The sequence below is a fragment of the Myiozetetes cayanensis genome, unplaced genomic scaffold, assembly GCF_022539395.1.
Source record: "Myiozetetes cayanensis isolate MyiCay16 unplaced genomic scaffold, myiCay2020 scf1, whole genome shotgun sequence".
In the NCBI taxonomy this organism is placed as follows: Eukaryota; Metazoa; Chordata; class Aves; order Passeriformes; family Tyrannidae; genus Myiozetetes; species Myiozetetes cayanensis.
The window spans coordinates 112,181,714-112,200,522 of NW_026086604.1; the positions used below are offsets into that span (position 1 = coordinate 112,181,714).

General features: G+C 39.4%; 1 protein-coding gene across 6 annotated transcripts in view; it reads right to left on the minus strand.

Annotated features, from left to right (window-relative positions):
* RARB (retinoic acid receptor beta) overlaps positions 1-18,809 on the minus strand; it is a 325,381-nt gene that overhangs the window by 60,146 nt on the left and 246,426 nt on the right. For 4 of the 6 annotated variants that reach the window (XM_050329904.1, XM_050329895.1, XM_050329938.1 and 1 more), the window contains one exon: positions 7,992-8,140. In XM_050329904.1, the coding sequence (XP_050185861.1) occupies positions 7,992-8,140 (149 nt within the window). The remainder of the gene's footprint in view (positions 1-7,991; positions 8,141-18,809) is intronic. The other 2 variants (XM_050329913.1, XM_050329930.1) reach the window with 1 other exon arrangement.

Below are 18,809 nucleotides of genomic sequence, written 5' to 3' on the forward strand. Positions count from 1 at the left end.
ATTCTGAGGTAGAGAAAGGCATAAACACTGCCAGAAGAGGAAGACTCAACAATTTTAGTTTACTACTAATAATGAAAAACCTGTAGTAGTTAGGGAACGGTTAGTGGCCAAAGACCCTGAAAAGATAAGCAGGGTCAGCAGGCCTAAAGGTAGTATTTATATTAGGAAATGCTCTTGGGAACAGTCACAGGCACTATGGCTTGCTGATGTACCATGGGAAAATCCACACCTACCTTAGTTAACACCTTTAGCCCCTGAAATGGGACAGCTGCCTCCAAACCGTACACAGGAAGTGGTTGCTTGCAGGAGGAACACTAGTTGGTACAGCCAGAAACATTCCAAGTACACAGCACAGCAAAGCCACGCCCCAAAACACACCAGAGCTGTTCTTTTTTGAGAAACTCTTCACTGATAGTATTGGGAATTTTACAAGACAAAGGAGTAGAAGATTTAAGACAAAAAATTATATGTCATTTATTTGACAGTTCATGGAAAATAAGAGAGTAGTTTCCAGTTCCTGTTTCCACAGGCCCTTAGCCTTTGTGCTCACAAATAACTGTATCAGCATGGTTAGCATGGTTAAAAAGCTAATTTGGGATAAAGCTCTATGCTTCTGTAGTACCCACATCACTGCCGGAAAACAAAATTACAGTAATTAGTAAAAAACAACTATTCTCATAGCTTAGGATGAACTCCTGGTCATGACCAGGCAAGTGGCAGGATCAGAGGAAGATTAGCTGTGGATGTATCTGCTATACTCCCACACTGCTGCTCTTCATCCATCTCTGCTCCAGAAACCCAGTGCAGGGGAGCAGCAGAGCTATAACCCACAAACTGAGCCCAAAGCACAGGAAAGTAGTCAAACACACAACATAATTTACTTTTTTGTTATCTATCATGGTTGGCAAGTAGTTGTTTTTTTTTTTTCATTCATGGCATTTACACAACCCAGAAGGAGATTTTAATAAACATGGTAAGCTAAAAATTTTTATTCCTGATCCCATCTATGTCATCATGTTTGATTGATTTCAGCAAGCTTCCAATAAATTTATGCTTCCCCATCTTCAAAATTTTGAAGCAAATTCAGAATTTGTCAAAAGTTTTATCTTCCAAACAAGCAAAAAAAAAAGGAACTCACTGAAACAAATACCAGCTTTTCACAGGGCACACAGCTTTCCCTGGGTTTGTTATTTGAAAAAGTAAAATTTCAAAGATGGCATTAAAACAATCAGATCTCCTCTGATAGCATAAATATATAAAAATTTCAGGTTTGCAGTACTACATTTAAAGCACCTGCAACTCATTTAGTGTGTACGGCACTGCTTTCTGCAAATGAATGACTTGTTATGTTGCTGTGCTGTGAAGTGCTTACAGTTTAAGATCAGATGATACTAATAGTATGCAGAAATGTATCTCAAAATACATTTTTCACCTTCTAAAAAAAGTATTGTTGATTTAACTGAAACTGGGAGCAATTTTCTGTGATTCAAGGAATTTTTCATAGCTCTGCATGGATGACAGCATACATCTCTACTGCTGGCACTGTCACTAATACAGCCTAAATGGAGACGAATACAGCTTGATCATTCAAGGTGATCTGTATTTTTCTTTGAACCAACAGAAGCTTTTACAATTGCATTGCTGCAAACAATATTACTTCTTTCCCTGATACAAATCATACTGCCGCACCTATTTTCATGTTTAGATTTCTTACTTGCTGTTTCAGTTGTAGGTGATTAAAACATGCCAGGAAAGCAAAGCCGGACAAATACATGGAATGTTAGTTAGCTGGTTTTATGAAGTGTGCTTTTTTTTTACGGCTAAGTACTTGAGAAAATTCTGTGTCTGGATTCTTAATTCCCAGTAAAGGGGCATAAATACAGGTTTAAATATAATTATATTATAGCTAGAAGCTAACATGTGCAAGAGTGGTGTTATCAAAAAGAAGTGCTGCTTAAGATCCCTCCACAATCCCAAAACTGCCTAAGAAAATGCAAATCTGTTCTCACATGATGTAAGAGATGTTATTAAAAGGAAAAAGGCATCTGTCCCAAAGGACACTGTTCCATAAAGGGAACTTTGCTATGACAATCCATAAAATATTTTAGGTCTCTCAGCAACATTTCCCGCAGACCAAAGCATAATATCACAGAATCATAATGTCATTTAGGTTGGAAATAATATCCTTGCCATCAAACTTCAAACAAATAAAGAAAATGAAAGCCAGCTCCTCTCTCTCTGTCAGTAGCATTTTGTAAATCAGTTGTTGACCAGTGCTGACCAGGGATTCACGGCCTGCAACAGGGAAACCCCAAACCTCTCAGTGTCCAAAAGGGTATAACCATGGGGGACATCATCTCAGAGAATATTAACACAGCTGTGCTTGGCCACCTAACCCAAAGGCTCATGGGGATGGGTTGTTCTGGAGGGTGACCCAGGGTAGATCTGGTTTAGATGCTCTGAGTCAGCCATCAGAGGAAATTCTCTCTCTCCACAGACTGAGAAACTCCAGACTTCGAAGTCAGGCAACTAATTTTGGGCCTCAACTTGAGTGGTGGGATTGCCTCACACTGCATCTGTGAGCAAGTAAGTTAAACCTATAACAAAATGACACTTTTTGTCCCAAGCTTCACATCCATGGATCAGCAAATTTGGATAAAGCAGAATCCACTGTCATTTTCTCTCTTTTCTTCTCCTATGTGTATCTTAGCTTTTTTGAGGAGTCAGTCCCACAAAATTACAGACCTAAATTTCAAGGTTTATATCAATGCCCTTTTTTTCCATACTGCTTAAAGTCTTTGCAACAAAGAAATTATATATTTGAGTCAGGAAGATGTCAAACAAATAAGCATATTTTCGTAGCTGAAGACTTTTGAAAATATATTAAATGTGGCTACCCTTTTAATTTAATGATCCTACATTAGATGTGATCTTATATGAAAACCCTGATGGAAGGAAAGCTATTCTTATTTTATGATAAGAGCCAACCTGGGATCAGCCAGTATTGAAGTAGATTTATCTACATTTTTGTCTGTTAGCATCAATAATGGGCAGAGATGCATCTTCATCATTCAGACAAAACTGCTGGACCGCAAACCTACCCTCTCATATTCTGCGCTGTCTTCTCCAATGAAACTGCTCTAGGCATCTTTGCTGCCCACCAAATTCAAGCCAGTAATCTGGGCAGGACTGTCAGCAGAGGAATGCTGTCTTTTAAATGCCCAGAACAAGAGACAAGGCTTTCAGAGACAGCTGAAGCTGCCAGAACACCAGCTTCTCCTCCTCACCCACACAATGATGCCATTGTGTGGGGAATCCAGCCCACTACTCTCAGTCTCCCTTTCTGCAAACCCGGCTACAACGAGTCAAGTCAGGACCAAAGAGCTGAGTTTTTGGTCACAGCCAGTCCTATAACCACTTGTACCAGCTGGAAAAATCCAAATTGCTCATTTTCTATGGAATTTGTTTGCGTGCTATCTAGCAACACCCAGAGACTGGGGGGGGGGGGGTGGAGGGGAAATCTCGTAAGTCTGTAACTGAGGTCATGAAACACACAAGTAGATTCCAAAACTCACCTCTGAAATGCCACACAGTTTACAAAATGGAAAAGTTGTAAATAAGCTAAGTGTTGTCAATGTTCTGCTTTGCACATAAAAAGATGGACTGGCTCTGAAATTTTTCTTACAAAATACAAATACACTGTGAAGATCGGTTTGGTTTTGAAAATAATACGTACACAAAGCCAATGACAGGCTATGAAGCACATACACTTTTGCAGTGTCACATCCAGAAATGCTTTTTAAAATTTATTTAAAACAGTTTAAAACTTCCATTGTGTTTCACAAGTGCCTATTGTGAAATATTCCACCTTCTAAAAACCTTAAATGATTAGTATATCAACACAAGCCACAGAACAGTTTTCCTAGTATGGCACAGTACTGAAGACTATTAATTAATAAGACAGCAGGATCACTGAAGTATTTGGCAATGGAGGTTGTTCACAGGTACCTGAAAAGATAATGTCTAAGGATGACAATGAGTGGGAAAAGAGGAAGGGAGAACAGAAGAAGGGACCAATCTAATTCCACGTGAGAAGACCACAGCAAGAGTTTGGCAATAAAGGCAGTCAAAGACAGATTTTCAGATTTTGGAGGAGAAACAACAACAGATCATGTAAATCAGAATACTGCAGATCAGAAATTATGTCATCATGACATGATGTCTGAAAGAACTCCATGCCATGAGATTACAGTTGGTCATGTCACAAAAAGAGGATGGAAAGTTCTGTCTTTGTGGACTCTGTGTCCAAAGTAACAGTGAGGTGAGCAAGGTGACACATCGAGGAAAGACAGGAAGAGAGAAGTCAGAGATAGGGATACTCTGGAAGTCATCCATGGGTTGGTGACAGCTGAGGGAAGATAAATTTCACAGTGCAGTGTTTCCCAAACTTAACCTCACAAGGTCACAGTCACCATCCACAGCTCTCCAAGGGCTCCTGGCCGGAAGGGTCTCGATTAAGAATATTGCCATAATATCCCCCACTGTTCTACCATAAAATAGGTCAGTAACTGATGCTTTTTGAGACAGAAAGCCAAAGAACTGAACCTCAAGGAACAGCGTCAGAAGTGGATAAAAAGCCAATTAAATAAGAGGCACTGAATAATCAGTAAGTAGGATGAGAATCTAAAGAGTTGCGAAAGCCAGGACAAAGAAAGCCCAGTGAATCAAAGGCAGCCATCAACCCAAAACCTGGAGGACAGAAAGCTGTCCCTTGCACTAGATGAAGACTGCTAATGATCACTGTGGCAGCAGCTTCACCAGAGCTCAAAGGAGAAAGGCAAAGTAGAAGGAAACAGAGAGAAAACTAGAAGAAAACCAAGGAAAAGCCAGCACAGAAAAACAAAAGAACAGGGCCCTAATTAGATAAATATGATTTGAGCAGAGTTTTCCATTTGTGCTTCCCTTGAGAAACAAGACTGCCAGGAGTTCGAAGTGAAAGGTAAATGAGTCCGAAAAGGCTTGAGAAAAGGACCTCACGACAGAGGGAGGTGCAAATGCAGGAGGAAAAATGAGTGAATTTAAGGTTTAACATCACAGAACATAGACTGCAAATCAGGTGAAGAAAGAAACAGGGAAAATAGGAATGAAGAAGGAGAAAACTGTAACAAGGTCAGATGAAAAGAGAAAGAAAGGGATTGGCTGATATTTTAGTCTAGCTTCTTATGGAATGAGGTTTGTCCAACTCGGCCATAAGTGAGGCTCCGTCTCCCCATCCCCACAGCAGTTCAGACCATCTGAACACGCTGGTCAGCTTCAGTGAAACTCCAAATCTTGAAGGAAATAGAGCTCAATTGCATGGAGATGTTTCTTCAGGGTAAAGGGGAAATGAATCTGAGTTTCCTAACTACACAAAAGGCTGTAAAACAAAGTCTTCCTTATTATTACTCCCCTGGCTCATCAGAGAATCAGTATAAAACTGCAGCTCCATACCGAGCAGAAGCCTTCAGTGAAAGACAAACTCTCTAAGAAACTTGGGTTAAACAACTGAAAGGCAGAGATCCACAGGGGACAAGGCTTGCCCAGCACTAGTGCTAAATGCTCAGGGCTTCCTGAAACTTGCAAAGCAACTGGTTACATTTTTGTATGAAGGCTGGAGAGAAAGAAATGCATGAAGAACTAGCACCAGGAACACAGGGTAAAAGCAAACTTAAGGACAGGCAGAAAGCCTGGATGGTTAGAAATCAGAAGCACAAGGTGGCAATTTGCTTATCATACAAGACCAAGAACTGACAGTGTGAAAGGAAATGTAGAGTAAAAATGAAAAGGAAAAGAAAAATAAACCAAACAGTCAAAAAGGGCTCAAAAGAAAAAGGGTAACATTCTTCAGAGAAAGAGTAGAAACTGGCAACACAGAGGTTTCTGAGGTGGTGTCTGGTGTTGCAATCAAATACTACTGTCTGTTGACATCCAGGTCACTACTACTGTTGACCTGAAAGCTCAGACAACTTTGAGCAACAAATGTAGTACTTGACTGTCCACCAAAGGGACCATGGGTTTATTCAGCAATCTCATCATGTTCTTGCCAGTTTTTGGCACTCACTAAGGAAATTGATTCAATCCGTGGAAGGGATTCCACAAAATCCTAGTCCAAAGTGCTGAAGAGCTAGCATCAACAAACCCAAATATTACCAGTCTCAGGCAGCCAAGTTACTGCTTGGAAAACTTGTTATTTCTCACAGACTGACAGGTTTTGTATGTAACTAATCTTTTTTTCTTCTTTTTCCTTTAACAGCCAGCTATCATTACATGCTGAATTACACCATCTTGCAAATTAGCAAATAAGTGAAGATGATTTTTTTGTTGTTGTTGAGTAATGGCCAACACATTACAAGACGGATTTCTTCATGTGTTTTGACAAGTGTGATCTTGCTTTAATTATTTATGAAAATGCTTTGCAGTATGCCAATAGAAGTCCTACAGTATATTTTTGCATATTTTTAAAACATAATGAACTCTTAGGAACATGTGACCTTTCTACCACAGTCTGCAATTACATCTCTGCTTAGAGGTAACATGTGGGTGAGCAAATGACACCACCATTTGCGTGTTAGCATCTGAGTATGATGAGATTTCCTATTTAATGAAATCAGCTACAGCATATTCTTACCGTAGATCTTCCTAAATTTTGATAGTTTTGTGGTATTTAAAAGAAAAAAATACAGACATGATACCCAAGGAAAACCTCATTACCAGAAAGAGATTCTAAAACTGAGGTGAAATTAAGTAGTTACTTTCACTAATTCAGTACCTACAGTTATAAAATAAGGGTGGGAACCAGATTCTAATCCTTTAGTTTTTTGTCAAATGACACAAACCCAGGACAATGATATTTTATGTCACTACAAAAATCCAATAGCATGGAAGAAGTTGAAGGTTCTAAGGATGAAGTAAAAATGGCTACCTTCACACTATCTGAAAAATATTATAACATTTCACAAAAATAAACCAAATTTGTTAATTTAGTCTAATAACTTTATATGGATATAGCACCTGTCATATTTTCAGCATGCGTTAGTATCTTCACTGTACTAAACACTACACAACTATTTTAAGCTGAAGGATGAAAATCACAGGTCTTTCCTTTAACTGTTAAAAAAGAACATTTCACTGGGGTACTCTAATAAATTTAACTATGAGAGCATCTGCCCTTTGATATCTTTTCTTTAGCATTTTTCACACTACCTTCTTCCTCACATGCATACTGTTCACAGTGTGCACACCTCCAGCTATTGCCATACAGACATGGTTTAGCTGACATAGCTTCTCTGGTGGGTATCTCCTGCCTAGACATTGTCTACTTTCGAACTGTGTATGTTACTACCACATCCTATGGACAGTCAGTTCATGCTGTGACAACCACAGCGCTGGAAAGCAACTAGCAGAGGTGCCAGTAGTGTAGGCTGACAGATGATTAAAATTTGCAAATACCAGCCTCCTAATCCTTAAATTCCCATTTTGATTTGAGATTAGTTAGACAGCTAGAGACTATGCCAAAAAATTCCAGATGATCAGGTCCTGTTCCCAAATTCCACCCCCTGGATACAGAGAGGTAGCAGCAAACAGAAAAAGGCTGAGAGCAGCCAAAGGTTGTGTGAGATCTCAGGGAATACCTGACCTACAGATGGACAGTGAAGAGTCTCAAAGGGTTTTCAGTTTATTCTTTGATTATGTCTACATCTATGATCACATTCTCATGCTAGTCAACACTTAAGGAAGTCCCTGAAAGACATAATTTGGAAGAAGTTATGAAGGGAAATATTTCCAGGAATGATGGTAATTCACTTGGCTTTACTCATGAATAAGAATTAATTCCCACAAGAAACTGTACAGCTGTCTTTGGAGACAATCAAGTCACACCACACTGCATTGCTTTTTCCCTTTTTAAGATGAAATGAAGTCCTATTAAAGGAAAGGGAGATGATGGCACTCACCTTACATCCCTCACAAGCACTGACACCATAGTGATATCCAGATGACTTGTCTTGACAGACAAAACAGGGCTTGTAAACACGAGGGGGTGGAAGTGGTGAAGGAGGGCTCGGAACAAGTTCCTCAGAACTGGTGCTCTGAGTTTCAACTGCTACAAAAGAAAAAAAAAATATAATAATTGAATGATTAATTAATGAAGTTTGAATAAAATATTACATAAAACTACATAACAAGTATGAAACTGGCCCATATCTTTCTTTGCATAATAAAGATTAGTCTGTCTTTCCTAGAAACATTTAAGGGGAACTAAGTAAGGCAAGTAATAACAGGACTAAATCCCATAGCTTCAAAGTATATTTTAAAGTACCAAATAATTTAGATACAGGGCTTCAATCTCTTACCAGGCTCCAAAAATGGATGACTTTGGGTTCATCTGCTGTTTTTAGCCTACTGAATAGCATAGGATCCCCGTGTGCATGCTGGACATCAGCCTTCAAAGGGAAACTGTTTGTGGCATGTACCCTTTTAATCAGTACCTAATCTTGGGAGAGCTCTTGTATCTCTTGCCTTTTTCTACAAAAGGTAACACTTCCAATATGCAATTCTGACACAGCAGGTTAGCAGCAGGTATCAGGACATATGTAAAGAGTTAAGTGTGAGACTTTAAGTGAAAATTACCTGAACAAGTAATTTTTTTTTTTTTTGAATCTGTAAAATAAGTAGCACAGCCCAGTAACACTTCCTTACCTACCTTAGGACCTGTAATGTTAGGAAACCTTGCTGAGAAAAAGCAACTTATATATCATGACCCCACATCCGTTTATTGCCTTAATATTTCTAGATGGTCATTTGTTTGAGCCTATTGAAAAGCCAGTTACCCCTTTCAGGGGAAGGACGTGAAAACTCTGCGATGCAAGATAAGACATGTGAACTACATCTTTCCAAAACATCTGCATTAGTTTTCTGTGATACGCTGTCATCATTCCTCACATTTATTGTGGATGTGCAATACATTTTCATGTTTCACCTAGCCCTCTGCTGCTTCTCAGATAAATCCCTCTAACTTTTCAACAGATATACAGGAATGACAGGATCTGTGAACTCAGATCTATCCAGAAATATTAGGCACTATCAGCAGAGCTAAATCTCAAAAGTACTAAGAGCAGGCCCTAAAGAATATTACTCAATGGAAAAATCTTAGACAAGATTTACTGTACATGATATTTTTCAGATTACAAAGATGATACATTTGTATTAAAGTCATGATTCATTGTCAACTCGTGCTACAGAATTCACAGAGGGCATCACAGAGCACGATGCAACCTCTGATTACTTGTGAGAGGAGGGCCCCATTTTTCCTTGGGTTAAGCTAGTGTCAACCTCAAGGACAGACATTTCTTGAGAAGAAAATAAATGCTAAAGTGAAGTATTAAAGGTTCTGATTCTAAGCAAGGGATATCTTTCCACTGGGACCAATTTATTTTATATAACAATAAGGAGGCTGTGAAAAAAACAGAAAAGTAAAATAACATGGCTCCATAAATTGTGGCATTAAGACAACATCCAGAACTATACTCATCTTTTTCAGTATTAAATAAACTGAACTTGGCAGACCAAAAGTCTACAGGTTCCTACTGCACCAAGAAAACTTTAATGAAGTTTTTTCTTAACGAAAACTCAGATGAGAATGATCATTTCTTTTCAACAGTAATTTTTGGTATTTGAGATAGAGAGTGCTCTGTTATTGATCTCTGCACAGCCACCCTGCTTGAATCGATAATCTATTAGTACTTCTAAATTAAAGTTAGATTCATCAAATGCCCTTGAGAGGCCTCAAACATTCCTTGCCTTATTCCATACTTGTACATGAATTATGGTGGCTTCCAATAAGTCTATGGAATGGTAAAATTTTAGCTTTAAAACTCTAATACCAGCAGACAATGTGTTTTGTATTAGCTCATTCAACTCTCCCAGTCCATCTAAAAGGCAGTTTTTAGGCTCCCCATGGGAAAACAAGGTTGTATGATTCATTAAAACAACTGCACTCCTGCAATCCTTTTGTGATTTCAGTTTGGGGAAAGCAGTCTTTGAGGAATAATACTGATTCACTTCTGCTTTATTCATAATTTCATCCCAAACAAGCACCAGCGTCCAATAGTAGTGTTCAAACCACGAACAATGTGTACTTCAGAGAGGTCTGTCAACATCATCAAAACACCAGGACCTTGCGATAGATACCCAGAAGAGATTAAGCAACTCAGTTCATAAATACACAACGTAGTCAGCAAGTGAGGAGTTGAAGATAAAGCTAGAGAATATTTTTCAGGACAATTTGAAACGATATACAACAATGGAAGAGCCAATGGAAATCAAAAGATCTTCTGCAGAACACCTATATATATATATATACATATATATATATGTATATATCTTTGCACCACTAAAAGGACCTAATCTACCAAATATAACACTTGCATCAGCTAAACAACCATCTAGAGAGACTGGTTGGGTTTTGGGTTGGGTTGAGTTTTTTAGGGTTTTTTTTGTTGTTGCTGTTGGTTGGTTTGGTGTGGGTTTTTTTTTGGTAACAGAACACAGGCAGGATGTACAGTTTTCTGGAAGGTTTGAACCCAGGATACACACGCTCAGCTCTTAGTCCAGTTGACTTACTATTCTTCCTTAGATTTAGCTTTTTTAAACTCTTTATTTGAAAATGTATGTACTGCCAGTATGGAAGTGCAAAAGTCCAGTGCAGGCATCTGTAGCAATTCGTGCTCAGTAGGTAAAAAGTGTTATTTTTGTAACATGTTGGCAGCTAGCGAATGCTCAACAGCAGAAGGACTTTCTTCTATGCAAGTCTGCACATGCAAGGTAGAAAAAATGAAAGGATGGGGATCAAGAGCCGACATTTACAGAAGAGGCATTTTTAAAGCAGTCTTACAATTTTAGGAGGAATTCAAGGGGGGGGGGGGGGAAGAAAGAAAAAAAAGCAACTTCTTTCCATGCCCTACTGTCTTGTCCTGTGGGATGTGACACTTCAGGTCCCTACTCACCTGAGAAAACAGAGCCTCAGTGCTGTCACCCAACACCTGAATGCAGCTTAAGCACACAGGGACTCTCAAACAATCGGTCACTTCACAATTCTTAAGATGTCTGAAATATTTCTAAAGGTTAGATAAAGTAGCAGATAAGATCTTTAAAAGCACAGCGTGCTTTGTGAGAGCTAATTTACTGCCAACTAAACCGTGTTGACAGATGGAGAAGGTATTTTACTTTGAGACCAGCTAGAAGCAGGCAGGCACTATGAAATGCCTCGTGTTCTGAACTTAGATTATTAAGCTTGCATGTTAATGCACACTTTGGACAGTTGAGTTTTAAAAGAATAAGAAGTTGTAAAGCAAATGGCATTTCCTGGATAGCCTCAAGGGAATTTTGAATACTGAGCTCAGGGTCCCTGGTGGGAAGCAGCAATTTCAGCTAATTAGGGTGAATAGCAAAGTGTTGCATTTGGTCAAAACATTCTGTTAACCCCCATTTTTGTTGGCACCAACAAGAGTCTGGATTTTTTGCCTTCTTTTTTTTTTTTTTTTGTGAATTCACTGCAGGAGTGCAAGGCACACAGCTCACATACATTAGGCAGAAAGTCAAAGGAAACGCCAAAGTTCAACTAAAGTACAAGTAATTAGAACCAGATTCTCTGCTGCTTGTATGTGTGCATTTGATTGTAGAAGTTATTTATAAGCCTCCAAACATTTGAAAAAATAACTATATACTGTAGATCATTTAATTTTTATGTCTCGTCTGGAAAAAAAAGTCTGCTTTTAATCATCTTCCAGGAAAGAGCCAGGAACTGGGAAAGTGGGTCTCAATTGTTTCAATACAAATTTCTTTCTTTCATGTGCCATATAAAACTATACTATAAAATTAAATCCAAAATATCATTGACTTCACTCCCCCTTCCAATTTTTTTTTTTTAATAAAAAACTTCTTTGAATTTGTCATGCTTAAATAGTTTGCATTGTTATGAGGGTTTGGGTTTTTTTAAACTCTTGTTTGGAAGACAGACAAGGGGAGAAGGAAAAAAAAAAAAAAAAAAAAGAAAGAGTGAGAGAGAAAGAAAACATTATCGTGGAGACTTGCCAGCCTTGACTTAGTAACCTGGCCATGACCCTCCAGCGAGTGTGTGTTTGACCCGGTCACACATGACTCTAGCTGCGTACTGTTGCTGGGTTATAAGTCCCAGATATTTTTACCATATATACAACAGGTGGGAATCACAGGCAACAGAAAGAGGAAAACAAAATCTTCCCTTGTGGGAAGACTCCCCTTTTCTCCCTTGCAAAGAAAACAGCACAAAGCAAAAACAGCACAAAGCACAGAAGTTGTGCTACTATTTCACGCTTGCTGCGCTGGACAAGTGTTTTACCCGGGGGTGGACGCACAGAGGTGGAGTGGGTTGAGGGCAGGAGGACAGAGGAGAAGGCTCAGAGGAAGCAACGTGCAAATGTTAATCAGTGCAGGATGAATTACCACAGTCAAAAATCTTTCCTTATAGAGCTGGATATGCACTAAGGTTCAGGAAGAAATACTTGTTATTGCAAGCAAACGCAACGCACCTAGATTAAAACATACAATAACTTCAGATTGAGATGTTATTATCGGGATTTGCAGAAGTACTTAGGAAAGTTTGTTTTCCACATTTGAAGGTTTTATTATTTGCATCTGGGTAGCTGCACACATCTGCCTTAAAGCTACGATGTTAAATATATTCTATTATAGTTCTTAGTTACAATACTTCCAACATTAATCAAGTCATAGTTTATCTCTACAAGACAGTCCTTAAAAAAGGGTGGTATTTGGGATGAAAGCCAAAAAAACCCTCCAAGTCGTCAGGTTTGCACTCAGTCTGAAAGAGGCATTCCACTTTCAACAGGGACATCAGAAGATGAGGCTCCATGACCTTGTTTCTTCTTGAGGGTACCCAATCCAAAATGATCCTTTTTTGTTATTCTAAAAGCTAAAAGAGTATCCCACAGATTTTCACTATGTGCTGCTCAGGATTCCTACAGTATTATTAAAATAACAACAAAACTAGAAAGGTTGTGGAGCTCAGAAGCCCAGTCTGCAAGGACTGGATTAATGGGCAAAACTGCACACAAGGTCACCTAAAAGGAGCCCCAGGCCCAGGTCACTTTAAGGGCCATGCTGAGGGCACAGGCTGCTGCTGCCAACAGCTATCTCAGACAAGGTGCAAGTCCTGATAGGCGCAGCTGAGTTGGCAGGAGTTTTCTAAAGCTGAAGGGCTTTTGCTGTTACAACTGCTGTCAGTTAAAGAGCGATATGGACAGCTGGCTTCTGTCCCAAAGCATCTGGGAGAAGAGGGGTGCTGCTGAACTCTGCCCTTTGCCTCATGAGTACAAGAAGCAGTTAAGCACACTCTCTGCTCTGATATCCTCACGCTAATGAAGTTCCATGTACAAATTTGGCCACTGCTACACTGTAGGCAGACATACCATCAGGACAGTATTTTCTTCCCCCACCCTCTTGCATCTCATGCATTTAGACAGTACACTATTTTGGGCAGGGCCTCAGAATATGCTGTACAGTAACCAGCACTGCAGGGCCTTCCAATGCTACTCCAATGCAAATAATGGTAATGATCGTGATCCTGCCAAGTCAAAAGATTTTTGAAAGAATGAACCTTGAAAGGCCTCCACAGCCTTGAGGGGAGCCATTACTTGCAAAGCAGGTCCTTGGAACACCTTCATTTTAACTATTTCAGCATTTCAGTGTTGAAATACAGACTAACTTTAAAGTATGATTTTTTTAAAAAAGAAGGCTTTTTCATATTCAGCAAATGCCTTGCTGTGTACACCAAGTTGTATTTGGCAACTGGAATGGCAGAAGTGTTTACACTCATCTGCTGCATCTTCCCTGGCTTAGAACTGGAAGAGAGAGAGCTACATCCTATTCCTTCATACCTTTCATCAACAACATTGCCAAGTTTCAATTGCAAATTGTAATGTTAACCAGCAGAGTCATGTAACATAAGTCAACAGAGTCAGTGGATACTGATCTTGGCCACATGACAGACAGTATAGCCCTTTGAAACCTGTATTTATATCAGGTGATTAGGGCCAAGAAATAAAGTTTAGCATCCTACTACCAGCATAGCAGAGCTATCCAGATTTTTTGCCATAAATCAGAAGACAACAGCATCTATCTTCTGATTATTCTTCTGTTCTACTCTCATAATACAATTTCTGTTCCTTGGCAGCTAACATCTTCATTTGTAGCACAGATTTTATTATTTCCAGAAATGTCCTCTTTCATTTGCTCAGTGCCCTCTATTGTGGGCACCCCCAAGTCTGCACGTGCACCCCACTTACCTGCCCACTGCGAGGCAGGACAGGGCCTCCTGCCCCCAAGAGCCACCACTGCTGCTAGCAAGGAACTCGGGAGAGATGATGAGATCCCTGCCTTCATTTTCTGATCACCATGGCCAGCAGAGAATCAACTTTGTGTAAGACTACACCACCATATATACAACTACACAGGAATGTCTTGGCAGACAACAGACTTGCCCAAGAGGAATCCTGAATCCTCTCCTGAAGGCAACTCAGCAGCACTCGTGCACGTAGACACCATGTACCACACAGGCATAAGCAACACCAGAAACTGCCACAAAAAACTCTAGTCTTGACTATACTGTCCAAGCCCCATATATCTCCAACGTACAACTCTGAATCGAGCAGGTTAGTCTTATATATTGAGCACACCCCACCTGGAAACTGCCAATGTGCACAGTCACGTATTTCTGAATGAAAACACCCTTAAAAACCTTCTTCTGAAGCTGCTGCATCTTTTTGTTGTGTCCCACAGGTGTTCTGGGGGGAGCCATCACTGCAACCACCTTTGGTGCTTCTCCTAGTAAAGCCAGGACTTTTGGCACCTACATACTGTACGCACATATTTACTACAGCTAGTAGTAAAGGACAACAAGGAAGCCACAGCTGCTTTGTAGGTTTGCAATGCCTGTTTCTCAAGCACCAGCTCCACTAAAGCCTGGGGTAGTATGAAGAAGTAATATCACCTTTTCAAAGAAAATGATACTGATTTTCAGGCTGATTTTTTTTTTTTTTTTTTTAACAGTTATATCACCAAAGCTGTTCAGCATTTGGGTTTATGTGTCCATGTAGCCAGAGAGATGCATTTACACCTGAGCAAATGTGGAAAGCAGAAAGCTTGTCAGGATTAATTATATCAGGGCCAGGAACTGCGTCTGGTTATACCTGTGTTACTCTCAAGACAGCGAGACTTAATGACGTGCTAGTAACTGAGAACAGGAGCGTCTTTCGCTAAATAAATGGCCAGGCACACACCACAAGCGAGCCAGGGTGAAAGTAAGAGTAGAGACAGGATGGCCGCAGGGTTTGGCAGGCAGAGTTTACAGGGCAGCAGCTCATCACTTTGTATTAAGCGCCTACCTTCAAAATGGAAAAGAAAACATGTTAAATGAAAAAAATAAATCGTATGGAAAACTGAAGAAAAACATCCGAAAGATGCTAGCTCTGTAGTTTTTTCAGGTCGGTGATTTTCTGCCTGTCCACTACCATGGAAAACCGCATCAGTCTCAAGTGAAAATTCTGCATTACTGCAAAACTGAAAAATAGGATCTTATTTAAACAAAAATGCATAATTGTGCTATCATCTGCACGAAGTTAGATTTTCCTTTGAAAATTAACTTTTCTTACAATTCAGGCCTGATTGCTTTAGCTGTAAATTCCTATGGTCAGATTCTCATGTGGAATAAAGTGGCATAGGCAAAGAAGAGACACAAATATACAGTGGATGAGAACTCTGGCCTTTTTCTTCTTTATTTATGAAAATGGAAGCCTATTTCTGTGGCCTGTTGATATAAACGTGGTGTAACAAATTCAGCATTTTTTTCCTACGGGATCAAAAATTAGAAAAAAAGGCCCATTGTTAGGAATGAAACACTTAAAAATAAAGGGGTCTGATTCTTTTTTCAGATATGTTTTACGGTGTTGCTACTCCACCAATTCCACGAAAGACTCTTGACTTGTAAAAATAAATGGGAGAAAACTCAGATCCAATATCTTCAATAAGAAATAAAACTTTCAAGTGCAGTGAAAGAGCTGCTATAATCTCTACACATATCCAGATATTTTACTAAGTCATAAAGTCTCCATTTATAGTTATTAAATGTTTTATAGTGTTTTGAGGATTTTTATTTTTAAATCTTTTCAAGCATTGAAACAGAATAATTCAGAGTATTATTCTAAAGGAATGATTTTATTCCTCAAAACTCACCTCCTATCCAAGTTGGTATTAGTTTTTGGTATTACTATGTCTGCCAAATAAATTTTTTATTTTCTATATATTCAACATATCTTATGACGCTATTCATCATGACTTTCTGCTGTGGCTTGAATCCAGTAAGAAAAGGAGTGCTTTAATATCTTTAATCATGTAATACTATTACACAGTTGTTCCGTACCACATGGACAAAATAAAACTGTTGTGCTCTCCTTGGAAATGCAGTGAAACTGACTTGCTGTGTAATATTTTACATATAATTTTATTTCTCAAACTTTAGGACCATTAGTTCAGAATATTTTTATCTTTAAGTGTTTTTAAATCTTAAAATTAATAGAGTGACTCAACAAGAGCCAATTCAGTGATCAAAACTACTTCAAGTTAGTATAGTAGCAGTTAAAATGCTTATCATCCCAATTAATTTGTATTACAACCACACTGCTGGATATCACTAATTGATTTATATACCCTACTTTCTATACCCATTTACAAGGGCAATTATGAACTCCATCACATATGTTTAAATGGGTTACATTAGAACACTATCTAAAAACTTGACTGCTGAGCTTAAAATCTTTAAGAACAGGTAAATTCTTCATTAATGGGTATGCTATCAATCCACTACAAATGGCCTATAACCTTTCAAGGCAGCACACGGCACTAATATTTTACTTTTCATGGGCAGTTTGAGGTTGATTCCAGTGATGAGCTTCACCACTATCTTTAATTGTTTTTAAAATTGCATATTATAGGCAGCAATAAACACAAATTAGTATCATACCATCCACAGCTTTCTGCAAGGCACGGTTTCTATAAACAAGTTAAAACGCATACATCTGTAAATAATAAGTATAAGTATGCTGAACTTAATGAATAAGGGCACTAAAAGAAATTGAACAGTAGGGGTTCAGCAATTAGAGTAACTGCCCATTTTATTAAAAATGTATTGTTTCCAGCTTTTGCTTTAGAAGGCTTTTACTGCTCTGCTAATTCTAAGTTTTGATTTCCTTAGAAAAGGAGGTCTAACTCTTTATTTTTCTTTGACAGTCCCCTGTCACACAGCCACTCACTTTTTTTACAAGGCAAGGGACAACTGTGAAGCTTTATATCTCACTGCTTGGGATCTCACTCTCCAACCCTTGCTGCAGACCTTTTTTTTGGCATTTTTCCACCCAGAGGTACGATTCTTTATTGAGTAAGGTTTCATTCCACAACGAAGCTGGGATGAAACCTGCTGAACCAGCAAAACCCCAGGCAGCCGCCCTCCGGCCCCTTCCCAGAGGTTACCAACACTCTGGCAGAGTGGGGAGGGGAAGAGCACGTGTCCAGCTTCCCAGCCATGCTGCTGCAAAACAGGGCCATTTGCTAAAGCTGGCAAGGCTCGGGGCCATGAAATGGAGCCATGAGTTTTCCTCCTGCTGTTCAGCAGCAGTCTCCTGCAAGAAGACAGGGCAGTGTGTAGACTGGGAGAAGCAAAGGTAGCTTCTTAAACCAGGCAGATATGTCTCCCATTCCCCACATTACTGCAGTGGACCCTGGGCTACCTTTGCTGGTAAATAGATGTTTTACATCCGTGTGGCTTACTTTCTGAGTAAGTGTTAAGATTATTCCTTACACTAGCCTAATTGCACCCACGCTGCTGCTCTGCAGCAACTGTGGGGGTGTAATTGAAACAATACATTATTTCCATTTAGACATGACACAATAACAGGAAAAAAAGGCTTTCATCACTTGAGCTTATCTGCAACTAGAAGGGCAGTCAGACCAAAACTTAACCTTGCTGACATCCTCCAGGACACGTATATTTGCAATATCTGAGACCAAAACAGGGGCATAGCATGCCAGACCAGAACACTGCAGCACTAAGAGCAGCTTACCCCAACATTTCTGGTGCTAATGTAAGACATACAAGTTTATGGAATATTTAAGAACTGCACATTGCCACTATCTTTTGAGGGGACAAATAAAACATAGAGTTCACCAACCTGTAATGCTCTCCTGATCAGAATTTCAATATTTCTGAACTGAATACCTGCCAGACAAAAAATGGTAACGCGGGTAGGTAACCATGTAAACTAAACCAGGTAACATTAAAACTAAAACACTACCAGATTTCCTTTCCTTGGAGTTCACAATGCCTTGATATTGAGTTTATAGAATATTGTGGTTTTGTTGTTTGTTGGTTTTTTTTTTTCTTTTAACTTTCCACCATTACAGTTAACCTGGCCCCTCTCACAGTAGGTGCAGCAGAAGCCAAGAGCTGGGAAGGAGTGTGGTGTCCTCGAGCCAAGTAGTAGCGGCACTCTAACTGTGGCTCAGGGCACACCTCCACACTCTTCCTAGAAGAGCAAAGATCAATAAAATAAGACATCCACAAGAGCCTGGAGACAAGATGAGTACCATGACTGGAGAGCACATTTTCCAATATTCTGTTTTCCTATTCTCTACCTGCAGTGGATTTTCCTATTAAACCCTTGGAG